This window comes from Coregonus lavaretus (assembly GCF_964263955.1).
Source record: "Coregonus lavaretus genome assembly, chromosome: 8".
Taxonomy (NCBI): Eukaryota; Metazoa; Chordata; class Actinopteri; order Salmoniformes; family Salmonidae; genus Coregonus; species Coregonus lavaretus.
This window is the reverse complement of record NC_139995.1, coordinates 33,881,335-33,895,455: the sequence shown is the minus strand read 5'-3', so window position 1 is coordinate 33,895,455 and position 14,121 is coordinate 33,881,335. Positions and strand designations below refer to the sequence as shown.

Genomic DNA, 14,121 nt, shown 5'->3' with positions numbered 1-14,121 from the left:
GCTAATATTGTCTGCTAAATGAACTAGTGTAGCCCACAGCCATATGGCATAGCCAGATCAGGGCCTAACATCAGGACGACTCAGAATATGCTATTCTGTTCTTCTGAAATAGACTACATTTTCATCATAATGTTTCTTTAGACCTGCCTAAAACAAATAATGGATTTATTGTGATGGTGTAGACTATATTAAATGGATTTATTAAACTTTTTAAAATGTGTATGTTCCAAAGGTCCGCATCAGTGACTTGTAGGGTATGTGTGGATGCCTGGAGATGTTACATTGGTTTATGTTAATTAACGGTCAATTACCGTAAGACCGGCAGTTATTTCAATGACAATCACCGGCTGACAAAATTGAATGACCGCCACAGCCCTAGTCATAGGTTCTCTTTTCTGACAACTTACTATAATACGAATCAGATGCTCAGTATAGCTATGCTGTATAATGCTCTGCAGAGGTAGACACTGTAGACCAGAGCCTCCGTGTGTTGTGTCATGTTCAGAGCGGTGTATCCCTGGTGCAGACAGACAGGTCCATGTGTAGTACGACTGTCTGTGTGTGTGTAAACTCCACGGGAACACGACTGTGATGGATGTGGGATCTGGCCGGGGTCCAGGCAGCCGTTATTATGAGCCAGTAAAAAGCTACATTTGTCACGGGCAGGAATGCTAGCCAGTTCGCCCACTGGCAGTGGCCAGCTAATCCTCACTCTCATTTCTATTTCATAATTGGGTGGACTGTAGAGGAGCCACGGCAATACAAGAAACCTCATGGTGTAATCACAAGTATGTGATTGGTCTAAATATAGTGACTGAGGGAGTCAAAATAAACAGAGCTCTGTAGTTAAGTGTTATGAAAACACAGTGTACTTTTTATGGGTGTACGTGGTGCTTTATTGCAAGATCTCAGGCTGACAATGGACTTGGATGTAATGGAGGGTTTTATTGTAAAACAATGAGTTGAAATAAAAGCCTTCGATGTGAAAATATGCTGGTTTCTTGCAGATATACCCTAACCCAGAATCAAAAACCCTTGTGGAAAGGGGTACACATTTGTTTGGAGCCAGGGGCTTATATATGAAAAATAAAGAGAGCTGTGTGCTTGCACATTTTTATATGTGGTGCACATTTATTATGTTGAAACTGTTCATGTTTATTTGCATGTGAAAGGTGTGTGGCCGACTCTCTGTGTGTTTCTGACTTGACATCCGTCATTGTCTCCTCTCTCCACTCTCTCCACAGGCTGGTAGATGACCGCTGTGTGGTACAGCCTGACACAGGGGACCTGAACAACCCCCCCAAAAAGTTCAGAGGTAAGAGAATGGTATCGTCCCCTCTCATCCTACTATAGCAGCTTGCGCAGCATCATGTCACCTCAGTAAATCCAGCCTGTTTACACAGTGTGTTCCACTGGAGATGTTTCCTATTGTATTACACTGCGTTTCTATGGTGATATCGCCAGTATCCCTCCCTGTCCACATGGACTTCAAAAAGCACTGCTCTCTTTGATGCTGTTGTGTGTGTGTATGTGTGTGTGTATGAATGCTTGTATCTGTGTGTGTTTGTATCAGCTTTTCTTATCAGTGTATGTGTGTATTGTTTGTGTATCATCTTGTCTATGCTTTGTGCTCAGATGTCATGCTGTGAACATATTGAGGCTCACGGAAGATGTTTTATCCGGGTGTTTGCAGTTGGGCTATATATAGCTCCATCACAGGAAGTACAACTGAACTTGCGACTAGGGCTATGGCGGTCATGAAATTTTGTCTGCCGGTTATTGTCATGCAAAATACTCACGTCTCAAGGTAATCGACCGTTAATTAACATACACGTTTAGCATCTCCAGGCCTCCACACATACAAGCCGCTGATGCGGGCCTTTGGAACATCTACATAAAAAAAAGTATAATAAATCAATTTAATATACACCATCACAATAAATCCATTATTTATTTTAGTCAGGTCTAAAGAACATTATGCTATGAAGAAAATGTATTTCAGAAGAACAGTGTAGGAGTTGGCCTACTGTAGGCCTATGTTATCTGTCTGTGCTCCATGCTATAGGCTGTAGGCTTGTTCATTTAGCTGACAACATATGCTTAATATCCCATGACATTATTTTATTTTATATGATTTTATAGTAAGAAGAATATAATTGAACAGCTGAATAAAATAGAAAGGATATTTTTCCCATTACGGAGCGAGTGCGCATATGAAGTGGCTATAATGGCCCATGTTTTCCAAAAAGTTATACTTTTGACTCATCTGTCCATAGAACATTCTTCCAAGAATCTTGATGATCATCCAGGTGCTTTTTGGCAAACTTGAGTCAACTTTTTGGATGACATGGGTCCCATTATGCCTGGCGGAAACCAAACACTGCATTCCACAGTAAGAACCTCATACCAACGGTCAAGCATGGTTGTGGTAGTGTGATGGTTTGGGGATGCTTTGCTGCCTCAGGACCTGGACGAATTCTGCAATGTATCAGAGAATTCTACAGGAGAATGTCAGGCTATCCATCTGTGAGCTGAAGCTGAAGCGCAGCTTCAATGATCCAAAATAAAATCATGTGTACATGAAAATGGTTACAAAGCGACACATTTGTAGTTTTGGAATGGCCTAGTCAAAGTCCTGACCTAATCCCAATTGAGATGTTGTGGAAGGACTTGAAACAAGCAGTTCATGCTTGAAAACCCACAAATGTTGCTGAGTTAAAGCAGTTCTGCATGCAAGAGTGGGTCAAAATTCATCCACAGCGATGTGAGAGACTGATCAACAACTACAGGAAGCATTTGGTTGCAGTCATTGCAGCTAAAGGGTGGTACAACCAGTTATTGAGTGTAAGGGGGCAATTACTTTTTCACACAGGGGAATTGGGTGTTGTATAACTTTGTTAATTAAATAAATAAAATAAGTAACAATTGCTTTTGTTATTTGTTAACTCAGGTTCCCTTTATCTAATATTAGGTTTTGGTTAAAGATCTGATAACATTTTTCAGTAGAGAAAAAATAGAGAGAATCAGAAAGGGGAAAATACTTTTTCACGGCACTGCTGTATGTTCATCATTTCAATATGCGTGGACGTTCCATGTTCCATTTATGTGAGGTTTTAGCAATTGGCTGTATTATTGTGTGTATATAGCTGAAGAGGTGAGAAAAGCATGGTGTTTTGTGATGGTGTACTCTGCAGTAATGAAAGTAGTGTAATTTGGATCCATGGTAGGTGTAAGTGTCACCCTGAGAGGAGCAAATTAGGATTTTTCAGCATGGCTGTAAGGAGTTGAGACTAACAAGCATTCCACATACTAGGAGTTATATTAGTTGCTACATTACACGATGTGGCTGAAGGCGAGTGGGGCTCTGTCTAGCATACATTGTGCCCATTAGCTGCAGTCTGATAGAGCGAAGCAGGGAGATTGTACTGTATTTATAACCCTTAAAGCTTTTTTTCCTTAGATAGAGCACACTGAATGACTGTTGATGTCCCATGGAAGTTCTGAGTTTGTCTCCTCCTTGGAGATTGTTACCAACGCAAACCCTAGGAGGCTACTCTGTCTCTGTCTCTCTGTCCGTCTGTCTTTCTGTGCAGTAAAGTTGCGTGTGTATATTCAGTAAAGTTATCTGTGTGTATGTTCAGTAAAGTTATCTGTGTGTTTATGTCTGTGTGTGCACTCCCAGTAAGTGGCCATGGCAACCCCCTCTGCATAGACCAATCTACTGGTGGCGATGACATGTGTTGGCGACACTTCTTATCACCAGGGACTCTGAGACGGGGAGAGAAAGAAGGAGGGAGAGTGGGTAGAGTAGCTAGGGAAGGAAGGAAGGAGAGGGAGACCGAGAGGTTCACAGGCAGTGAAAACTTCATTGGTGTTGTCATGCTCCTTCTGTGATTATGATGGCTGTAGCTGGCAGTGGCTCCCTCAAGGTTTGAATAGGATTGGTCTATAGACTGTAGCCCGATTCCATTAAACTCCCTTCAATGTGAAGTACACACTCGCTCACTGAACCTTACAGATTTGAAAGCATTGGATTACCATGTTTACGATTCAAAATTGAACCAATCCAATGCTTGCCAATCCTTGAGGGTGAGTAAAGGAGTATACTCATTTCAGGGCGAATTGGGTGTGTGTGTCCTGTAAGGCTTTAACCAGGGCTGTAACCTGAAGTAGCCTATATTCTAACAGTAAGAGCATTGTTGTTGGTAGAGTAAAAGATGCTAGTATAGGGTGAGATGTAGCCTGCTTGGCTAACACTACTGTGACCTCAACTGATCTAATTCATTCTTATACCAAAATGGGACTCTCATTTGGAATATCTTTGTACCTATTTATGGGATGTTCTTTCCAGACGTTAAACCAAACAAGAAACGGTCTCTTCCTATTGTTTTTAACATTAGCCAAGCACTAAAAACCACTGTGTATACTCAGTGGGAGTTACTGTACTTCCATTTCTATTTTCTCCCCAAACTTTAGGTTGGTAAGTGCTTTTTTGAGACTTCCTGGGGAGGTAGTGTGTGTCCGCTGGATGGCCTCCGGTGTAGGATGAGGTTACCCCTAGAGTGAAACACTGATCTTAGGTTAGTTTTACATTCCCTAATGGTTATGGTTATGATCTGGGGAGGGTAAGCTGATCCTAGATCAACTTCTGCATAGAGCACAGTCCCCCTGTGTTCCGTCCATTTTGGAGAGTTCCTCCTCGGAGAGATTAAATAGTGTGCTGGGAGGGATGCAGCATTTCTGTGTTGCTGCTGTGAAAGACGGTGGAGATAACCCTCCTTACTTTAGCCTGCTGCTGGCTGAGGGCCAGACTAACCCAGGCCACCAGGCCTCACTGCTGAGGTATGCATACCATTTCCTCCCAATGTAAGCAGACACACCCCACTTTACAGGCACGCACACACAATTTTGCAGGCATACAAACATTTAAGCTACCACACCCTTAATATATACAGCTCTGGAAAAAATTAAGAGACCACTGCAAAAATATACGTTTCTTTGGTTTGACTATTTATAGGTATGTGTTTGGGTGAAATTAAATTTTTTGTTTTATTCTACAAACTACTAACATTTCTTCCAAATAAAGATATTGTCATTTAGAGCATTTATTTGCAGAAAATGACAACTGGTCAAAATAACAAAAAAAGATGCAGTGTTGTCAGACCTCGAATAATGCAAAGAAAATAAGTTCATGTTCATTTTTAAACAACACAATACTAATGTTTTAACTTAGGAAGAGTTCAGAAATCAATATTTGGTGGAATAAACCTGATTTTCAATCACAGCTTTAATGCGTCTTGGCATGCTCACCACCAGTCTTTCACATTGATGTTGGGTGACTTTATGCCACTCCTGGCGCAAAAATTCAAGCAGCTCGGCTTTGTTTGATGGCTTGTGACCATCCATCTTCCTCTTGATCACATTCCAGAAGTTTTCAATGGGGTTCAGGTCTGGAGATTGGGCTGGCCATGACAGGGTCTTGATCTGGTGGTCCTCCATCCACACCTTGATTGACCTGGCTGTGTGGCATGGTACATTGTCCTGCTGGAAAAACCAATCCTCAGAGTTGGGGAACAATGTCAGAGCAAAAGGAAGCAAGTTTTCTTCCAGGACAACCTTGTATGTGGCTTGATTCATGCGTCCTTCACAAAGACAAATCTGCCCGATTCCAGCCTTGCTGAAGCACCCCCAGATCATCACCGATCCTCCACCAAATTTCACAGTGGGTGCGAGACACTGTGGCTTGTAGGCCTCTCAAGGTCTCCGTCTAAGCATTAGACGACCAGGTGTTGGGCAAAGCTGAAAATTGGACTCATCAGAGAAGATGACCTTACTCCAGTCCTCTACGGTCCAATCGTTATGGTCTTTTGCAAACCTCAGCCTGGCTTTTCTTTGCTTCTCATTGATGAAGGGCTTTTTTCTAGCTTTGCACGACTTCAGCCCTGCCCCTAGGAGCCTGTTTCAAACCGTCCTCGCCGTGCACTTCACCCCAGCTTCCGTTTGCCATTCTTTTTGTAGGTCACTTGATGTCATCCTACGGTTGTTGAGTGACATTCGAATGAGTTGGCGGTCATCCCGGTCAGTAGAGAGTCATTTTCGCCCTCTGCCGGTCTGTAGCTTTGTTGTCCCCAATGTCTGCTGCTTGACCTTGTTCTTATGAACCGCCGTCTTTGAAATTCTAAGGATGGAAGCAACCTGACGCTCACTGTATCCCTCTGCCAGTAAAGCCAGAATTGAACCCTTCTTTTCCTCACTCAAAACTTTCCTTTTCAACTCTTTTGGCATGGTCAATAGTTATTTTTTGATTAATATTACTTTTGAGGTACTATTAGCACTGTTTTTGCCATCCAGCTGGTCCTATTGCAAGATGATAGTGATGACCACAGCAGTGGTTTTTATACTTTCCCTTGTTAAATAAGATTTGATTCAGGTGATCACCTAATTCAGTAGAATGAGGTGTGCCTGTGTTGGAATTCAACAGACACTGGAATGGAATGGCTGTCATACATGTAGAGATGCTGATTAAAGAAACATTTGCAGTGGTCTCTTAATTTTTTCCAGAGCTGTATATATTTTTTCATAAGTGCAACGTGACTGCAAGAGACCGGTCGGAATGTCTGACTGAAATATGGGACAAATCAACTTTTCTTTTTTATTATTGGTGTTTGAATTTGTGAAATGCGGGACAAAGGGACAAAATGCAGGACTGTCCCACACAATCCAGGACATTTGGACATCCTAGTAGGGTTGAATAAAGAGAAAACATTACCTTCAAAAATTCTTAAATGTATCATTCTTGTGCAATTTATATCTATAGGCTAAATTGAGGTTTATCTTTCATTATTTTGGACCATCTGGCATTAGTTCGTAAGCCTATAAGCTTTAGAGCCTAATTGTACGTGCGCCAAATAGCTTACACACCAAGTGCTTTTGGGAACGGGCAGAAAAAGTGAGAAGGGTGCAACTGCGGCCTGCAATTCGGGGTGTTCCTGCATGTGGGCATTCCTGCATCTGCAGCAACCCCTCTTTATACTTATTGGTCCATTTTTAAGCTATAACTCCAGTACGTAGACAGGGGCGCTCCAGCGAGTTAGCACACAGTGTCGCTCCCGCCTGTTGTGTACGGAGTAGCTAGTGGAAGGCAGGGTGACACCGGTAGACAGAAGGGTTTCCGTTATGAAAAGCTGATAAAATAGTGGCTGGCCAAATTGTCCCAAAAAAAACGAACATCCATTGCAAAATAATGTTTTTATTAATTGATGGAAATACAAGTCGATGAGCTCCAACTTCAAAGGCAAATATACTTCATAGGCTAATAAATCCTCAAGCTGTTTGGAAATTAGTGTCGGGTGTGTTTCTATTTTTACTCACACAAAAGACACAAGGTCCTCATAAGGGCAACATTGGCGAAGATTATGTGATTATCCCCGTTTCCAGTGTGCCAGCCGAGAGGGGATTCTTTCTCCAAAACAGAGTAAAGATGGCCTCGAGAATAAAGTAACGAGGCTGATGCGCATAGCAAGCTGCTCCAAGGAGTTGGACAGTTTTGACTTCCCAACAGCACCGGCTCACTTTGAGCAGGCCAAGGTCCACCGCACATGCAAGTAAATTGGAGGCAAATGATTGTGTTTGTCAGGCCCACTCCTAGCAGTTCTGCTGCCGCCCTAGGCTAGATTCATTCTATGCCGCCCCTGTGTCATGTATAGTATAAAGATTTGGAATGGATTGATAGACTAGAGTAACGATGTGTGTCATTCGCAATGGATGCATTTCAGTTGCGCTTATTCAGTAGCACTTGGAAACGAGACATCATTGCCAACTATTCACATCGGAGAGTTACAATGTTGCAATCACTAGGCAGCCAACTGCCTATCACACAAGACACAAGTCACGACCCCACGATAGTTCAATTTACAATAAACATTACATTTATTAACATCATCCATTAGAACTGTAAAAAGAGTCTGATATAATTTGAGCTTTGGAAACAAGTGCTTTCATAAATGTATGGCGCGGGCCACATTTCACAGGAGCATTGTAAAATAAGCTTTCTCTCAATGAACCAGCCTTAACAAATGTTGTTTATTTACATATCGAATTTGATTGTCCAACATCAGTTTAATAATTTCTTCATTTTGTGGCCACCTAGAACAATAAGCCCGATATTTCACTGGATGTTTAAATGTGAAGCATCCTGGTTGGCGTTTCCACTCGCTATCAAATATGGTGATGAGAGGAAGCTGTTTAATCAGCTTCTTGATATGCCTCACATGTCAGGTGGATGGATTATCTTGGCAAAGGAGAAATGCTCACTAACAGGGATGTCAACAAATTTGTGCACAAAATTTGAGAGAAATAAGCTTTTTGTGCATATGGAACATTTCTGGGATCTTTTATTTTAGCTCATGAAACATGGGACCAACACTTTATATGTTTATATATTTTTTACAGTATATTTCCTTACAACCGGTCAAACTGATGTAATTTGGACATTTTGCACCGAAAATCATTCCCCTTTTTTTTATTTTCTTGTTATCGCATTTTCTCCCCGGTCCCTAAACGTCTTTGCTCTGCGATTTCCACATTTCGTTGTGTTACAGGCCAAATTTAAAATGGACCAGGAAGGTTTTCCAATACCTCGCAAAGAAGGACACCTATTGGTAGATGGGTAAAAATAAAAAAGCAGACATTGAATATCCCTTTTGAGCATGGGGAAGTTAGTAATTACACTTTGGATGCTGTATTAATACACCCAGACACTACAAAGATACAGGCGTCCTTCCTAACTCAGTTGATGGAGAAGAGTGAAACCACTCAGGGATTTCACCAGAGGCCAATGATAATTTTATAACCAGTTACGGAGTTAAATGGCTGTGATAGGAGAAAACTGAGGATGGATCAACAACATTATAGTTACTCCACAATACTAACCTAAATGACAGAGTGAAAACTTGCATCCTGTTTGCAATAAGGCACTAAAGTAATACTGCAAAAAATGTGGCAAATAAATTAACTTTTTGTCCCGAATACAAAGCGTTATGTTTGGGGCAAATCCAACCCAACACATCACGGAGTACCACTCTTCATATTTTCAAGCATGGTGCTGGCTGCATCATGTTATGGGTGTGCTTGTCATAAGCAAGGACTAAGTAGTTTTTTAGGATAAAAAGAAAAGGAATAGAGCTAAGCACAGGCAAGGTCCTAGAGGAAACCATGGTTCAGTCTGCTTTCCATCAGACACTGGGAGACACATCCACCTTTCTTCAGGACAAAAAACTAAAATGCAAGGTAACTGGAGGTACTTACCAAGAGTGGCCTAGTTACAGTTTTGACTTAAATCGTCTTAGAAGTCTATGGCAAGACATGAAAATGGCTGTCTAACAATGATCAACAACCAACTTGACAGAGCTTGAAGAATTTAAAAAAGAATAATGGCCAAATATTGTGCAATCCAGGTTTGCAAATCTCTGAAGAGACTTACCCAGAGAGACTCAGCTGTAATCGCTTCCAAAGGTGATTCTAACATGTAGTGACTCGGGTTTAAATACTTATCTAATCAAAATATATTAGCGTTTTATTTTTAATTAATCAAGTTTTTATTTTATTTTATTCCACTTTGACAATAAAGAGTATTTTGTGTAGATCGTTGACAAAAAATGACAAATCTATTTTAATTGCACTTTGTAACACAAGAAAATATAGAAAAGTCAAGGTGTGTGAAGGCATACTTTATGAAGGCACTGCACATCTGTCCATGTCGCTACATCTCAGCAAAGGCTGGGGTTCACATAAATAAAGGCTCATGTCAACATTCTCACCTCCATCATCCAACCATATACATTCTGGTGCTGAAATGGTTGGACAACTGCTGCTCAACGTGACCATATTAGAACTCATATTCCTTCAGTTCCATAACTGTGGAATCACCAGGCGTGATTGCAGGATTGTGTGTTTATGAACAAATATGGTGTGGAGTTGTTGTGTTGACAGACACATCTTTATTGTGTTTAAGTTGCAGACTAATCTACATTTCATCATGTGACAAACCTAGTGACCCATTGTTTTCATCATCTCACCTTGTTCAGTTTTCCCTTAAGCACATAGGACCTCTGCTCAGTGAATGGTCTGTGCTGTGTAGATCTTTCTGTAGCAGTTATGAATGTTCTGAAAAGTTGTAGTTGTTGCTTGAGATTTCTCATCCATTCCTCTCGTGAACACAGTTATAATGTCCACCTTTGTTGCATATATAAAGCTAGCTCCGTTCCACAATGATCTCTCTCAAAACCTTCTCATTACCGTCTCCTCAGGAGTAACCGTCCTCGAAGAAGTCAGGACAAACTCTGTTTCTAAGATAATTGACAGTGAACAAGATTGGAATGTTTTTGTTCCACCTGAGAAGGAACAGAACCTTCTCTTTGTGTGTTTTATAGAAGCTATTTTGTTGGTGAATAACAGAATGTGAGAGCATTCTGTTATGGTTTTGGACAGAGGCTGGTTTTGTCATCTGTTTGTTTTGCTCCTCCCTTTATCCTCCCTTCATCCTGCTTTCTTCGTGGTCACAGCTAAAGTTGCGTAGATGGATGTGTACTGGGTCATTAAACAGCTCTATACTTCACAGGCTCAAACCAGATGTTGAAAATACAAGGCCTAGCTACCAGGTGTGGTGTGGATATGTCTTCAGCATATTGATCTTACCTGTCAATGAGGTAAAGGAGAGGTTAGGCAAGGGAAGGAAGCTGTTGAAGAGCATCGAGACTCCGCCATTGTCTGGGACATGCAATAAAGCTGAGAGGTTGCTTCCTCTATAAACTGTGAAACAGGATAAGAACAGAGGATAGACCCAGACCTCTGAGGTTGTCTGGATTAGAGATGGTTCTGGCTATTGAGTCTCTCCACCAGGCCAGACAGGCCTCCCTATTCCTGGCGGCAGGCCTTTGATAGCTCTCGCTCTCTCTGTTGCTCTCTCTGTTGCTCTCTCTTTCGGTCGCTCTATCTTTCTGGGTCTCTGTCTCTCTGTGTTTGTGTAAGGCCATGTTCTGAGGACACAGTGTGTGTCGCTGTTGTTTCTGGGTCTCTGTCTCTCTGTGTTTGTGTAAGGCCATGTTCTGAGGACACAGTGTGTGTCGCTGTTTCTGGGTCTCTGTCTCTCTGTGTTTGTGTAAGGCCATGTTCTGAGGACACAGTGTGTGTCGCTGTTGTTTCTGGGTCTCTGTCTCTCTGTGTTTGTGTAAGGCCATGTTCTGAGGACACAGTGTGTGTCGCTGTTTTTCCTTTCAGCTTTCAAGACAGAGGCAGCACGTCTGAGCTCTGTTGTTTTGTGGCCTTTATTAGTTTAATTTGAATGTTTTGATGTTTGCCGCCCTGAATGTTGCTTCAGGGTCCTTTGTGCCTCGCCAAGGGGGGGAAATCTTGGGGAAATACTAAGCTACTTAGTGGGGGCGTCCAATCTCTGAATTATTCTGTACTCTCAAGGGCTGTGCTTGCTTGCCATATTGTCTTGTGGTTTAGCTAGCTCCACTTTGGTCTCCATTAGGAGTCCATGACTGTGAGCTCATGAGTTGACAATCAGTGGGTCATAGTCCTGTTCTGTGATGCGTAGACAGTATATTCTGCTAATACCAGCCAGCTAAAACCAGGAATGTCAACAACGTTTCGAATCATTAACTGCCGCAGTTTACCAGGTCGCCCTCAGAGCGATCTCCCCGCCCCTTTTCCCGGAGTCCGAATGGGAATTCTGAGAAGAAGCGTCCACAGAATTCCCTGATGTCTCCCACAGCTGGCTGACAGAGGAGGAGGAGGGAGGGAATTAGCTACTTGTTTTGTGGTAGTTGAGATGTATTTCTCAGTCGGTCCGACTGCCCTGTGGTATCCTGCATTCCTCTGCCATTTCACTCCATTTCGACCCCTAGTTTGATCTGATTCTGGTGGATGTGTTTTATCAGCCCCATCGATAGAGACGGAACATCTGTTTTGGACACACACCCATGTGCACGCGCACACACACAAGCTACACACACTTCAAAGGGCCGCTCTGTCCAGAGCATTGCGCTCTAAGGGAATAGATCAGAGCTCCTCCCTCCATCTTCACTTTCCTCTTTCTCGCTCTCTTTCTCTCCCGACACCACTTTCTCTTATTTGTTTGTCTGAACCTGTTTTGGACTGTATGGTGTAAACCATATCCTAGAGAAAAGGGGGCAGAAACAGCTGTTAGCTTGAGGAGAGCTTGGAGGGAGGGAGGGATGATTGAGAGGGGAGTTGATGGAGTCCACTCCTCTCTCTTTCTCTTCCCACTCCACTGCTCTGGCTAGCCTTATTTGGTCACTTTGCTGCTGCTACGACTGGAGAGAGGGAGAGGGAGAGAGAGAGATCTACTTTGCAACACTTATGTAGTCTCCATATGAACTATTCAGCTGCTAGATCAATTTAATGAACGTGTTTGGGGTTTTCATTCTATATACACATATGAAGTGTGATTTTGGCACTGACCATCTCCAGTATGCAAGGCATTTTAATGGGCTGGTTATAATATCCCTCTCTAGCCAAAATGATTGACATACTAAGTACTTGTGTGTGTTGGTCTCATCAGTGGAGCCTTTTGTCACTGCAACAGTACAGTATGTGTGAACAACTCGTATGTTAGATATGCCAGAAGTGAAACTCTGCTCGGTTGGGTTAACTGAGACACATGCAAATCTGAGGAGCTGTTTCTCAGTCTGCTTCCTATTGTGGCTATGAAAATGACTGGTAGAATCACAATACTATCAGGACTGGTCTGTTGTATGGCATTATGTACAGTGACTGTCATATATCTCAGCCTGTCATATCTCAACATACTGAAAAATATATATTTAAAAAAATAAGATGTTGATTCAATGTATAATTGTAAGGCAGCCAGCTGCAATAGGGTTGAGTTTGCTCAACATTTTAACACAAACTTGTTGTTTTGAGTTTGCTGAAGAAACTCACAATCGTATTAAGACTGGTTGCCTTACAATTGTACGTTGAATCAACATATACTTTTTAACAGTGCTACGGTACTGTACAGTACCCACTGTATACAATCATACCCCTGGCTTTTCTGTAGAAATTGTCTCACAGACAGACAGACACTTACACACACTGTTACATTCTGATTTCCCTATCCCCTTTCCCCCCTCACTAATGTTCCCCCAGTGGCCTGTCTCATGTCACGTCCTCCCCTCTTTCATCTGAGCTCATGAGACTTACTTATCTGGATATGAACCTGATGCAAACCATCTGTAAGTGTGTGCGTGCGTGTGCACACACGTGTGTTTTAGCATGTACCCCTGGGAGAAGGATGATGCAATTATGTGTGCTTCAATGAGCATGTCACTAAGCACTGTGAATTTATTTACACTGATCAATTGAAGGTTGTCCTAAGTTATTGTTTCAGCAACTTCAATATAGATGCATTGACAACACCTCAATCTTAACCATCCTTCACCTCTTTAACTGTTATTCATCGTCTTACTGTCTCTCTGTCCAGATTGTCTGTTCAGGTTGTGTCCTATGAACCGGTACTCTGCTCAGAAACAGTTCTGGAAGGCAGCCAAGCCCGGAGGAAACAGCACCACAGACACAGTCCTCCTCAACAAACTACACGTGAGTGACTCCCCCACCCTCACCCATCTCTACAACTGTCTTACCATGATATTACTGTATTAAATGATTTATTATATAAATTAATCAGTGGTATAATGATCCGAGGTACGAGCTCATCCACATCTGAAGAGATACAATAGATGAGCCCTCTTAGATAACTAAACTAGCACTACTTCTAAAATCCAATACAACTACATTAGTAAAGCACTTACACTCATGTTTTTTTCCTTGACTGTTGTAATCACTTGTTCAAGTGTGAAATACTACATCCTGCAGTTCCCTTTAACAACATGTATGGTTTGAGGAGCTCTCTTAAAGGGGTTAGGTTTTCTGTCCCCACACTAGTTTGAGGGTGTTCTTAGGGGGATTATATATTTGCTGAGGTAGAGGTAATGTTCAGGTCCTTTTATAGACATTTCTGAAGCATACTGTAGTTTCAGTGCTACCACCGTCCCACCTTTCTTCTTTCTCTCTCTCTCTCTCTCAGCTCTCTCCCTT

The 14,121-nt window shown here is 42.1% G+C and overlaps 1 protein-coding gene across 1 annotated transcript in view; it reads left to right on the top strand.

The window, feature by feature from the left end:
* LOC311134346 (inositol 1,4,5-trisphosphate-gated calcium channel ITPR1-like) overlaps positions 1-14,121 on the top strand; it is a 144,099-nt gene that overhangs the window by 5,600 nt on the left and 124,378 nt on the right. Inside the window, exons 3-4 of the mRNA XM_084167995.1 lie at positions 1,245-1,315; positions 13,508-13,623. Of these exons, the coding sequence (XP_084024121.1) occupies positions 1,245-1,315; positions 13,508-13,623 (187 nt within the window). The remainder of the gene's footprint in view (positions 1-1,244; positions 1,316-13,507; positions 13,624-14,121) is intronic.